A 13,739-nucleotide genomic window follows, 5' to 3' on the forward strand; every position below is an offset into this window, starting at 1 on the left:
GTCTATAAGTTGCTATATGTGCATCTCTAAACTATATGTACTGAGTGTATGGGGTCTCTACGTTGCTATATGTGCATCTCTAAACTATATGTACTGAGTGTATGGGGTCTCTACGTTGCTATACGTGCATCTCACCATAGAACTTGTGGAAGCAAGCCCAGACAAACTTGTAGTTGTGGGTGACTTTGTTAACAACAGCTCCTAGACAGCTCACACAGTGCTGGACCACCTAGGAGGAAGACAGAAATGTAAGTATTGAAAACCAACATTTCATCTATATACTGTAACTGTGTTGGATTACACTTTACATTTTAAAACCAAGACTCAAGCTACACTGGTGTTCTGCCCTAAACTGCAACTCAAAAGTGAGGGAAGATTAAAATGAAGGACCAGCCACATTTCTTGGCTGTTATATTGCCAAAGGGTCACTGCCTCACTATGGCAGTGATAATGACAATCCAGAATATTTTTGCCAAATATTGTGATCCGTTTCAAAGCAAAGTCTTGTTTTCACTACTACTGTCAATTACTCTTAATCTTATGGTGGTCCTTATATAGAAACAATTACCGTAAATTCCGGACTATAAGACGCACCGGTGTATAAGCCGCGGGACCAAAATTGACTATTTTTTTCTTCTATAAGCCGCACCGGTCTATAAGCCGCGGGTGTTTTGATGTTTAATTACCATATGAAAGGGTTCGTGCACAGAGAGGAATGTCGGGAAAGCGATGGCTGTTTGGGGAAGCTCCCATTTATTAACATTTCAACAAAACAAAACAAAAGTCAGGTCACTAATCCCCAGACAAAATCACACAACAATAGGCTATATGTGCAGCAAACCTGTAACCAGAGAAGTCAAGTCACTAATGCTCGTCTTCCTCTTCTTCCTGCGTACTGAAACCACCAAAGTCCTCATCTTCAGTGTCGGAAACGAACAGGTTCAGGGTGGCTTCGTCAACCACTCTCCTCTCTCCTTCATTGTCACTCAAAACCAACGAACTCCTCTTCATCTATAGCTGTGTTTCCATTACAGTTTTTCGCAAAAGAATTGCGATATTTCTACAACTTCGACAATGTACAATTGCGACTTGTAGGCGTTTCCATTGAAGTTGCGTTTGAGTGATTCCCCGTTGCAGCAGCTGCCACAGTGATTACGCACGGGGATCTGCCCCATATCCCGTCCCCTGCATGCTCAAATCCAACCAATGGTCAATGGAAATCCCAACATGAAGTTACAATGCATATAAACGAGCCTGATTATCAATTCAAAAGAAAATGAGTCGCAAAATGTTGCTGGCTGCGTGAATGCAGTCAGCGCGACAGGCAGAGGAAAAAAGGTAGCCTAATAGCCTACAACTGGTCCGATTTAGAGATGGAGGGGGGAAAAGGCTGATTTGGTTCTATAATTGCACCTGAAACGTGTGCAATGTATTAGCCTACTCACAGTCACTGTATTCACTTCAGACAGCACCACCGCACCAGTGTGTGCTTTTCATCCTCTCATCTCGCCGCTGTGCCAAATGCGCGCACACAGGCAGCCTGCTGTCACCATGGACCGATTTCTGCCATTAAACATTATCTAATTTGCCCGGCTACGCTTTTGCACAACACTCGTCTTTCTGCTAGGTAGCGTTGCTTCAAAGTTTTCCACTTGCTGCGGAGGTTTTGACACGGCTATCGAACCTTACTTACCAAACTTATTTTCCGCTCCTTTTCCAAGGGATAATATGGGTCACATGACGTGCAAATGCGAAAAATGTGTTTCCATTACACTTTTGCGATAAACTGCTATATCGACACGTCTGAAAAACCACCTCATGATCATCTACTGCTCGTTCTCATGCTGTCGAGAACGAGCAAAGCTTTTTTTTGGTGAAAGAATCCTCCAGGGCGCTTCTTGTTAACAGTCCGAGTGAGTGGCAGGTCGAACGTCAAAGGCACTTCATCCATATTTATGATCTGCTCCGGTTCGATGGAATATTCCTTGATCTTCCTTTGTGTGAATTCGCCGAAGTTTGTGATTTTCTCCTGGTAGTCGGGGGAGGGAGTTGATGGGCTTGTGGCCGTTTGCTTACCGTAATTACCATATGTAAGTGGTCACGCACAGAGGGGATTGTCGGGAAAGAGATGGCTGTTTGAGGAAGCTCCCATTTACCGTATTACCGTAACATTTCAACAAAACAACATAACACAACACCACCGTTGTTTATTTTTACAGTGCACACAGTGTCCGCGGTGTGGTGAAAAGAGGGCAAGAGAGGAAATTAAAACAGAAGTGGATTTATAGTTAGAAAGAGTGCTAAAAAAGAGAGATTTTTTTTTTTTTTTTTTTTTTCTGAAAAAATCCATAGATAAGACGCACCGTTATATAAGCCGCAGGGGCCAAAAAACGGGAAAAAAGCCGCGGCTTATAGTCCGGAATTTACGGTAAATAAATAATCACTACTTTATTACCACACCTTAGGGACACAACCCTAAGGCAAACCTTGCACAGAATCTGTATGACAGAAACTTTTAGACTCGAGAGAAGGATTTCCACGTCCAACATTGGGCCAATCCATTCTTTTCCAACTTGGCTCACCACTAGATCCCCCCCCCCCCCCCCCCCCCAAACATTACCTATGTAACAATTACAAACACTTCAATATTGCCAAAATTAAAATCATGAGATACGGATGATCTACGATTAAGAGTTCAGCCATATGCCAAATAATAATACCCTGCAAAATCAAAATCAATAATTTCACAAGAAGAATTATTTTGTACATAATACATATCCGTTCCTAGAAATCCACTTCCACATACCGTCATGCCATATTTGATGATGAGCTTCATGAGGTCTTCTTCTATGGTGGCAAGGAAGGTCTCACTTGGGTGCTCCATCAGAGGAACCACAAGCTCCAAGATCTTCGCCACATTACAGATGACTATGAAGTCATTGGCAGTCTGCAATAGATGCAATATAACACCAATTATTATAATGAAATCCTAACAGTTCACAATGAAGTCCAGTGGCAAGACAACCACAACATTTAACCTACTGACCATATGTTATTAATTGTAACAACACATCTGTTGTTCACGTACTGTAATTAGTTACTCCCACTGCCATTTCATTGCCTTTCATCATGCCGCCGCTCTCGCTGCAACCAGAGCCATGTATATAGAAGAGTCGCGACATCTCCATTCACTCCAATGAACCAGTTTTTTACTCTCAAGAGTTCCAGGAAGTAAGGTCCTGGATTAAGCAGCACTGTCGAGTTGCAGCAAAATGGACAATTTGTGTTGTACTTTGAAAGTTTTTTTTTTTTTTTTTGAATCAAATTGTACATTATCAACTTTATTTTAGCATTCAAAAGTAGCACGAGACCCCTTCCTGGGTGTTCATTGGCTAATGAGTCACGCATTTTGGTCCTCCGCTGACGGCACTCTCTCTCTAAATTGCTCTCGCTGCAACAAGCTTTGCAGCGCCGTATTTCCTCCTCTGCTCCTTGGGCATTTCAGGTGTCGCGCCGCGGGTCACAACCATGACCATGCTCCTCGGCTCATCAGCTGATCCCCATAGTAGTAAACAATAGTGCCGCTCACAACAATAAAAGTACTCAGATAGCGAGAAAAGCAAAAAAAGAACGTGTGAAGCCACACAGTTTTAAGCCAAATAATGTGGCGTACTACTTTGATTAACAATAAAACTATAAAAAGTAAATAGATACAGAAAAGAGTGACAAAGTCAAAAGATAAAGAATGGGAGCTCTACAGGCTGCTTGCCTCAATCCACGTGACGACTCATCGACGTATCCCGATATGCGTCGACGTGTTGATGAGTCGACGCAACCCCTAATGTGCGTCAGGTTCCATGTCATGTGACCTTCCGGTGTTAATTATGACTAATGATTCATTTTCATTGAGACCTGTAAAGGCAGCATCTTCCTATTCCTTTTGTGGATCCATGTTTTCAACCCATTAAGACCGCCTGCAGCGTTGGCGTGTATATGAAAATGGATTCGATGACAAAGACGACTTACGTTGCACTTGGTGGTCAGGTAGGGTTGCATGGTCATGGCGTGTTTGACCATGAGCTGGGCCCTGATCTTGCTGAACAAGTACAAGGTGGTGATACAGGCTACCAGCCGCGTCGAGTTTACACCCTTGTTCTCTACAGAGCAGAAGGAAAAGAATTTTGAAGAAAATCTTAACTGTCAACTTCAACCGGTGCTCTGACCATAAAGTGCTGTCAGAAGTGTAAAACCATGCTCATAGGTTTTTATTATTATTAATTGCAAGCATTTGTACCAAATGTACTATAGGAAAAATGTTTGACCAACTGAAGAGTAGAAAATCAGCATGCACCTAAAATCTGATCTGTGTGAATTTTGAGGTATGGTTGGTTGGCTACTGGTTGTTTGATCAACTTCCGACCCATTTATAAATGTATCTAAATGCCCCTTCCCCCCATCTTGTCCATTTATGCAAATGGCCATGAAAAGGATCACTGCACACACACTGGTTGAAAACAGCTGGGCAGCAGCAGTCATTCCTGCAGTCTGGGATGGGCCTTTTTCACAGCAGCCATTTCTACAGTCTGGAATTATTTTAAATTGGCAAGTGAAAGCTAATCGTAATGTTTGCAATGCAAGTGTTCCAAGGGGTGGCAGCAGCAGAGCTAATCATAAAACTAGGAATTTAATCGTCCACTTAAAGAAACAACATTCAAAGGAGTATAACATGTTCCTAGGAGAAAGGGTAGTTTCGGAAGGGGGGGGGGGGGTTGAATTGCCATCGTGTGACACTATTCAAACTAGACAGAACTACATACCTGCAAGAGACTCTTCATATTTGAGGATGTGCTCCACCAGATTGTCGACTAGCTGAACACAGGCCTTTTTGGCTGGCTTATAAGCCGCATCCTCTTCAGACTTCAGCAGCTGGAATAAGAGAGAGAAAATTCTGGTTTAAAAGGCAGAGACTTGACACAACCATGTTCCCCACCGGGGGGAGCCCCGACACAACTCTAAACACTTACATTCTGAAGAAGCTGTTCAAACCAGTCATAGCCAGTGTCTTTACATGCTGCCACCTGAAGAGGACATGAGAATTAAAGACACAATGGGCAACATTCAGCATTACACAAACATGAGATAGGATGAAGATGCTGCCTATTTGTGAACGTTGAATATGGGAAATTGGCACGTCAAGATTTTTTGACTGGGAAGAGCATAATGCCAATGGATGCGACGACTACTCCACTCACCACATCAGTGATGTTGAGGATCTTCCTCGTCATGCTCTCCTTGTCATGGGCTGGAGTCGGCGTAAACCACAGCTTCTGGAATGTTTCATTCACCAGTTTCTGGAAAGAATACAAGTATATGCAGAAGTTAGGTTTAGTGAGGAATCTTCAGCAATGCTCTGCTGCATGCCAACTCTGTGAATGAGGCCTGACTAAATCAGTGGTTCTCAAATTCTTTCACATTTCACCCCTAAACTGACAAAGATTAGACCACGGACCCCCATTTGATAGGATTTTATCCCACGGTCCCCCATATCATAATAAGATTGATGCTTTTAGAGGTTATATTACAGAAAGTGTATAAAACCCATGACCAAAATAGTCTTGTTACTTATGAATGGAATTACAGCGAAAATAAATTACCGTAAATTCCGGACTATAAGCCGCACCTTTTTTCCCGTTTTTTGGGCTTTTTTGGCCCCTGCGGCTTATATAACGGTGCGGCTTATCTATGGATTTTTTCAAAAAAAAAAAAAAAAAAAAAAAAAATCTCTCTTTTTTAGCACTCTTTCTAACTATAAATCCTATATAACTATAATAAGTTTTAATTTCCTCTCTTGCCCTCTTTTCACCACACTGTATGACACTGTATGACACTGTGTGCACTGTAAAAAACAACACAGGTGGTGTTGTGTTATGTTGTTTTGTTGAAATGTTAATAAATGGGAGCTTCCTCAAACAGCCATCTCTTTCCCAACAATCCCCTCTGTGCATGAACCCTTACATATGGTAATTAGACATTAAAACACAATAAAAAAAAAAAACAAACAAAAAAAAATACCATTAAAACACCCGCGGCTTATAGTCCGGTGCGGCTTATATAAGAAAAAAATAGTCAACTTTGCAGGTGCGGCTTATACACCGGTGCGGCTTATAGTCCGGAATTTACGGTACCCCCCTTTTGGCTGGGGACCCCCTGGAACCCCCTCAAGGACCCCCATTTGAGAACCACTGAACTAAATGACAGGTATTCCGCTAATCTTAATGAGAAATGATGAATGGGAGTACCGTAAATTCCGGACTATAAGCCCCCGTTTTTTGGGCTTTTTTGGCCCCTGCGGCTTATATAACGGTGCGGCTTATCTATGGATTTTTTCAGCAAAAATAAAAATAAAAAACGGAATTCTCTCTTCTTTAGCACTCTTTCTAACTATAAATCCACTTCTGTTTTAATTTCCTCTCTTGCCCTCTTTTCACCACACCGCAGACACTGTGTGCACTGTAAAAAAAAACACAGGTGGTGTTGTGTTATGTTGTTTTGTTGAAATGTTAATAAATGGGAGCTTCCTCAAACAGCCATCTCTTTCCCGACAATCCCCTCTGTGCACGAACCCTTACATATGGTAATTAAACATTAAAACACAATAAAAAAAAAACAATTAAAAAAAAAAAAAAAAACATTAAAACACCCGCGGCTTATAGTCCGGTGCGGCTTATATATGTAACAAACAGTCAATTTTGCAGCTGCGGCTTATAGTCCGGTGCGGCTTATAGTGCGGAATTTACGGTAATGTCTAAAACAAAAAAGAAAACGTGAAGATAAAAAGCTAATTTGCTGATTACTTGATGCATGCATACCTTGATACCCTCTTCATCATTGACCCTGCGGATCATCCGTACACACATCTCAGTAACCTTGCTGAAGGTTGGCTGCTCCAGACAGATGTCTCTCAGGATCTTGATCACTCGCTTCCTCACGCTGATACCAGTGTCCTGTTGAGCGAGAAAAACGCTTGTACTTTGGATTCATAAAGGGTGTACGTACGCAATGTTGTGCAAACAAAAACACAGCCTTTGGTTTCGATTCTCAAAAACCTACACAGCATTAGGTGCAATAGCCTTATTCTGTCAATAGGTGGCAGTATGAGACCATACAATTGGCAGAGTGAACTTTTTGTGAACCCTCCAAACCATTTCCATGACAACAGGCGCAACAATTCCAATGCGTTTACTCCTACGACTGAGTACAAAGACTGAATATAAAGCTTTTTTTGTGTATTGTTGGGGATTGCGTTTCTAAATTAATAGCATATTTACCATAGCCACAATGACCTGCATTACCATATACTGCACAGTATATTAAAATGTATGCACTTTTTAAAATTGACACTTAATTTAATTACTTTGGTTACCTAAAATGTGTATTTCAATTTGCACAATGTAGTTTTCTGCTCTTCAACCCCTCATCTCTCATGGGAAAAACACAATATTAAAATGTGTCTGTGTGGGCCATTTACCAGTATCCTCTCTATAAGCATGTCATAGTACTGCTCCGTGAGTTGGGGTCTGCTGAGCACAAATCGGCCCAGCAGTTCTACAGCTGCCTCTCTCACACTGGTGGAGTTGTCCATCAACCGACCGTGGACACCGCGCTGCATGTCCGACTGCAGAGAGAGGAGAGGATCAGTATACAGCAGGACATAGTAGAAGAAGAAAAGACAGGAGGGAAACTTCCAACCACAGCCGCCACCACCTCAGACATACAGACAGAAACACACGTACCCTTGCCAGTATGCTGGGGTCCACAGCCACCACCTCAGACATACAGACAGAAACACACATACCCTTGCCAGTATGCTGGGGTCCACAGCCACAACCTCAGACAGAAACACACATACCCTTGCCAGTATGCTGGGGTCCACCACCTCAGACATACAGAAACACACGTACCCTTGCCAGTATGCTGGGGTCCACAGCCACAACCTCAGACATACAGACAGAAACACACGTACCCTTGCCAGTATGCTGGGGTCCACAGCCACCACCTCAGACAAACATTTCATGGCTTTAGTCCTGACAGCAATGGCACTTTCCCCAAGGACCCGCAGGATCTGAAAACAAAACATTGAGTTAAGGATATGAGGGTCGAAAGAAATTGATTGAAATGACTTATTTATTTCCCATTTTTGTAGCAATTGTCAAATTACAATTATGGTGTACTCCTGATGACCTTTGATGAATGAATAGGGCTGATACATATGGAAGTAATATTAATAATTATATTAATATATAAAATCTTACCTGTGTTAAATAAATATCAAAGCTATGGGCAAACGGCCTCATGGAGGCCAAATAACGCACGATCAGACACGAGTCCTCATAGTCCACAGTGTCAGAGTTCATTCTGGAAAGGATCAAAAAGGAGGAAACATTTTAAGGTGATATAAAAGCAACTGACCATAACACCGTCAGTGACAAGCAGTTTTGGCAGCAAGAGAAAAACAGACGGCAGGCTATCAGAAACAAATAAGATATACAGAATGTTAATGGTGTATTGTAGCAATACAATGGAAGAGTTTGTGTTAACTGTGATGAAGTGAATCCCTGCTCTTACTTCAGTGTGGTGAACTGAGCTGGCGTGGTCTTAATGATGTTGCGCAAGAACTTCTTGCGCTTCTCGGCACGCTGCATAATTTCGCCGGTGGTTTCCATCTCCTTGGCATGGTGCGGCCCATCCGACGAGTCGTCATCCTTCTGATTCTGGTTCCGCATGGACTTCTCAGCCTCCGTGGTGGCGTCCCGGAACCACTGGGCAATGTAGAACTTTCTGGCAAACTGAAGGAGAAAGAGTCTCAGGTTCAGATTAAGCTTACTCCCAAGAATAACATTATTCCTTTAAAATTTAGATCAGTGGAAAACTGCAATTAAGTCAAAGTCTGTTACTGGTTTCTTTGTTTTGCCTGTGGATCCTAGCAAGAGTGAAAGGGTATGTTAAAGTGGGCATTCTCAGTTGTGCAATTTGGTGGAGGATTATAGCATGTGTTGTATAGCAGGTTTCAGATGGATGTTTTCAGTGATACACCTATCTGGGGTATGCATGTTACTAATTAGAAGAAACCTTAAATGACTTGTGAGGCTGAATAACCAGATTCAATTAAATGTAATTAATAAAGGACACCAAGACACTCAGAACAGGCATATAGACTTGAGGATTTTCAAAGCTCCACCGGTGTTTGTGACCACCTGTGAGTTCAGTCTGCAGTAAACTCACCACCAGTGAGGCGTCATTCTCAGCGTTTTCTTCCAGGTAGTCCAGTAGGGCCTTCTGCAGCTGCTGGGTCTCATCAGTACCTGGGGTCTATAGGAATGTAAATGTGCCATTCACAGTATTAATGTGGAATCCAAACTTTATTTTCTTCTCAAGGTGGTTAGGCAGAGGTCCAGCATAGCATGAGCCACAATTCAATGTTATGCAGTCGCCACTCTGTAGTATACAATTATAACAGATCGTTGATTGTACAGGTTGTACCGAATCTTTTCCTAATTCTGCGATATCAACAATTTTCATGTAGGCGGATCAGGGTTTTGAAGGAATATGGATCAGTGATGAAAAACTATGAAGTAATGATGGAACATAAAATAATGGCCAAGTGAGGTGAAGGCCTTCTTCTACCTCTGCCAGGATGCGGTCAATTGATCTCTGGTCCATCTTGCTGGTGACTCCATCCTTCCTTAGACGGGCAGCCACCGTGCCCAGGTAGTCGAGAGACGCCACTCTGAGAGCCATTTCGGTCTGCTTGTTACTGAACTGGTGCACCTGGGGGAGCAGAGACACAGATAAGACACGGAGAACAGAAGAATAGAGGTCTGCAACCAAGACACTGTTGTCCCATAGTTACAATATCACGCTACATATACATAGACGTTCAATGGCATGCTTAAAAAGATAGTAAAATGCGAGCCACACTGATACTATCACTGCACCATGCTCTCAAGTTGAACTTACTTTAGTGCAGTGCTGACCAATTTGGGCCCCGTTTGTTTTGGCCGGCCACGGATTTAGGAAAAAAAACATTTTTTTTGTTTCGTTTTTTATTCCCCCCCCCGTTTTTTTTTATCCAGAATGCAACTCAGGCAAGTTATCAGATATCTGCACTGATTGCAAAGGGTGGACGAGCTTTTTCATGTGGTGACTTTGTGAAACAGTGTCTGAATGTGGCTGCGGATACTGTGTTAACTCCTGAGATTGCATCCCTGCAAATTGTCATGGCAAATTGTTTACAAAAGATGGACAATAAAGCTGATTTTCAAAGTACCTTGAGGATTTTTCAAGTTGTGAATTAAGTAAAATTTCTCTCTTGATTACAAAGGTGGAAAATACAACTGCTCCCCACAAATGCAGATGTTTTTTTTTATATATATAACCAATTGCAAATTATTACAATTACCAAACAGATAAAAAGTAATTATATTGAAATGTTATTTTAGGTGCGCATTGTAACCTGACGTGCAAATCAACCGATCCAGTTTCATGGTGTTACGTGAATCTGTTTGGAAGTTCGATGCCTTTTTGTCATTGAACACACCCATTGCCACACCCCCTTTTGGCAAGAGAATTTTAGTTTACTTAGTTATAGTTTATTTATTTGCACTGATAGTAAAATCAAGAACAAACAAAAGGAAACAAGTGGATAAAAAGATTGTGCAGGTAGAGACAGTTAATCACTTCTAAGTTGGCCCTTGACCTGTGCAAATCCATTCATAACTTTTTGAGATATCTTGCTGACAAACAGACATACAGACAAACAGGTGCGAAAACATAACCCCTTTGCCCGGCCAACTCTGTGGCGGAGGTAATGATAAAAAAACACTGTTTAGGCCAGTTTATTTCAATATTTCACAAAGTAATGCTGTTGCACTTGGAAGACTTTAGTATGTGTAGAATAAAACTTAAAAAAAAGCACAACATGAAAAATGCCCTTAGTGGCTACTTAAGGAACTACAACAACAATGCTTAAATTGCACTGAATGCACAAAAGAAGAGGATCACTTTCCAAATATTGAGCTGGAAACCATTTCAAAAAGTCCCATGTCTCTCAAGATTAGAAAAATATATGAAATCTTTCCTCCTCCCTTCATAACGAGAGTATGGTCTTCTAATTAAACTGCCCTTCATAACGAGAGTTATGGTCTTCTAAGTAAACTGCCTGGTGCAAACACTTTAATATACATGGTCACAGTTAGCAAAGCTCTGAGACTGCCACACTAACCAGTAGTCTGCCGAGCAGACTGAGCAGCAGCTCTGCAGCGGGCCACTCTGGTTTGTTAACTGTAGACAGCAGGTCCTGGACAAAGTTCTCAAACAGCGGCCGGTAGTCTTCTTCTGCCTGCTTACTGCCACACCTGGGATAGGGGAAGGGGAAAGGGCGGAGGAGGAGGAGGAAAAAACAGACAATGTGGTGAGTAGATATGGTGGATGGGAGGGGCAAGAAACAGACATTGTGCGACAGGGAAAAGGCCCTGGGAGCTGCATATTGTAGCAAAACATGACGGAAACAGCCTCTATGAGTAACTTAAAGCTTTAGTTTGGAAGTAACAGACTTAATCATCAATTGTAAAGGAAAGGAAAAAATACACCGTCTCTCTAATGATGAGACATAATTGTGGTACTATAGCACTGATGAATCCAGTTTAAGTGGCACAGCAGAGTTTTGCTACATTGAAGCATCATAATCAAACGGTGTATATGTAGCATATTTAAAGGCAGCATGCACATGGAGGTTATTACTTCTTGAGGAAGACAGAGAGGAAGTTTTGTGCTGTCCTCATGGCCGTCTCATAGGAGTTGGTTATCAACAAATCTTGATCTACCTGGAAAACAGCAACAAAGGATTCACTGAATTAGCCTCAGCCCATGTGGATGTGCTTGTGTTTGTAAATGGTATATCTGAGTGTATGCATGTTTGTGTATGTGAGCACGAGCTTGTATTTGTATGTGGCGTATCGGAGTGTGTGTGTGTGTGTGTGTGTGTGTGTGTGTGTGTGTGTGTGTGTGTGTCAGTGTTGTAGTCAAGTCACTATATCTCGAGTCCGAGTGGAGTCTCGAGTCCCCAGTGGTTGAGTCCAAGTCCGAGTAACCAAAGACGAGTCTGAGTCGAGTCCAAATTACCGGAGTCGAGTCCGAGTCATCCAAGTTGAGTCTGCACACTTGGAATTTCGTCATTCTAGGGGCAGGGGGGGAGGTGTGACCTTCTTATCCCGTAGCTAGGGATAAGAATGTCGTAGAGAGTCCTAATTCCAGGGGTGGGTAGGGGGAGTGGCTAGGGCGATGTGGGTGTGTCAGGTTTGACTCACAACATTTGCATATCATAGCAGACTGGAGTATTGGCCTTGGCAGACGTCTGCACTTTCCAAGTGCACTTCTAGTTATTATAGAAATTAGACTTATTCTAGAAATGATAGGCTACATGTATTAAAGCAACGAATAAGAAATGTTACAGTACAGTTACTGGAATTATTGCATGATCATAGAAAGGTTGCATTTGAGAGAGAGACCCCTATATTGAAAACCAGCAAAGAAACTCGCCTTTTCGTAACTTGCGACGGCAAGAAAGGCGCAGACTGGAGCAGGCCAGTGCGTTCTCAATATTACCATAAGGACATATGACTTTCTGATTGGACATTCGCGCACACAGGAAAAAGAGGAGAAGTAAAATAATCAAAGGAAAAGTCCATTGAAACTCGCAGTGGTGACGAACATCAGCGCACTCGCTCCCATCTGATGCTTAATTGCTCAGGTGAGCGCGTGCACGCGACAGAGTGGAGAAGTCCGCCTAACCAAGCAGGGACTTTATTACAACTACTAACAAAACAAAACTTCTATAAAAAAGTCTTTATTATGAGCAAGTCTGAGTCCTGGTCTCCAACTTCTGAGTCCGAATGCATCAACGCTCGAGTCCACGTCCAAGTCATCCAGTGTCCAAGTGGAGTCACGACGCCTGAAAACTGGACAGGAGTCTGAGTCCTGGATTGGAGTACTACAACACTGGTGTGTGTTTGCTTGTGGTCCTACCTTGCTGTCATACTCGTCTAACGTGTCCCTGTCGTTGGGGAGGTGAACCACACACTGGATGAGCTGCAGTACCAGGGCTGTCACCATCTGGATGTACATGGGCTCTCCGTCATTGTCCGAGCTGTTCAGCCTGAGGACACCATAGGTCATTGTTTTAGATGATACATTCTTATTATGGCTAGTGGTGACTATGAATATAGTTTTTACTGGGCAGTAGAGTGGCATTGATCTTTATGGCCGATGGGTGAAAAGAAAGACTGGACACAACATTGGGAGTGTAGTCTCACTTGAGGGGAAATAAGTAATTTGTGAAAAAGTAGAGTCTGCATACTGCGTAGAGACTTGCTCCTAGTAGATGTATGTTTGAAAGGAAATTGGCGGAAAAGATCATAGGTGATCCACTGCACCCCCTATGGTCTGAGTATGCACTCTTACCTTCAGGGCGAAGGTACTGTATGCCCAGGATGAAAACCAAACGAGGCATTACATCCTTCGTCCCACGCAGCATTCAGCTGCTTAACAAGCTTTAGCTCATAGCTGATTTCTTAGCACTTTGAATTTGCACCTTGCACCTTGTGCCTTATTGATCATGCAATTTTATGCTTTTTTATGATGTATGTATTCTATGCTTATATATTTTTATTTTTATATGTTGT

General features: G+C 42.4%; 1 protein-coding gene across 4 annotated transcripts in view; it reads right to left on the minus strand.

The window, feature by feature from the left end:
• Positions 1-13,739, minus strand: part of LOC310783402 (nipped-B-like protein B) — a 65,630-nt gene that overhangs the window by 10,167 nt on the left and 41,724 nt on the right. For all 4 annotated transcript variants that reach the window (XM_083644263.1, XM_083644261.1, XM_083644262.1 and 1 more), the window contains exons 23-38: positions 13,084-13,213; positions 11,800-11,882; positions 11,282-11,414; positions 9,685-9,828; positions 9,283-9,369; positions 8,626-8,846; positions 8,313-8,415; positions 8,024-8,122; positions 7,529-7,675; positions 6,870-7,004; positions 5,253-5,351; positions 5,025-5,078; positions 4,818-4,926; positions 4,027-4,157; positions 2,807-2,947; positions 136-229 (exon numbers count right to left, since the gene is read on the minus strand). In XM_083644263.1, the coding sequence (XP_083500389.1) occupies positions 136-229; positions 2,807-2,947; positions 4,027-4,157; positions 4,818-4,926; positions 5,025-5,078; positions 5,253-5,351; positions 6,870-7,004; positions 7,529-7,675; positions 8,024-8,122; positions 8,313-8,415; positions 8,626-8,846; positions 9,283-9,369; positions 9,685-9,828; positions 11,282-11,414; positions 11,800-11,882; positions 13,084-13,213 (1,910 nt within the window). The remainder of the gene's footprint in view (positions 1-135; positions 230-2,806; positions 2,948-4,026; positions 4,158-4,817; positions 4,927-5,024; positions 5,079-5,252; positions 5,352-6,869; positions 7,005-7,528; positions 7,676-8,023; positions 8,123-8,312; positions 8,416-8,625; positions 8,847-9,282; positions 9,370-9,684; positions 9,829-11,281; positions 11,415-11,799; positions 11,883-13,083; positions 13,214-13,739) is intronic.

This window comes from Poromitra crassiceps, assembly GCF_964638095.1.
Source record: "Poromitra crassiceps genome assembly, chromosome: 10".
In the NCBI taxonomy this organism is placed as follows: Eukaryota; Metazoa; Chordata; class Actinopteri; order Beryciformes; family Melamphaidae; genus Poromitra; species Poromitra crassiceps.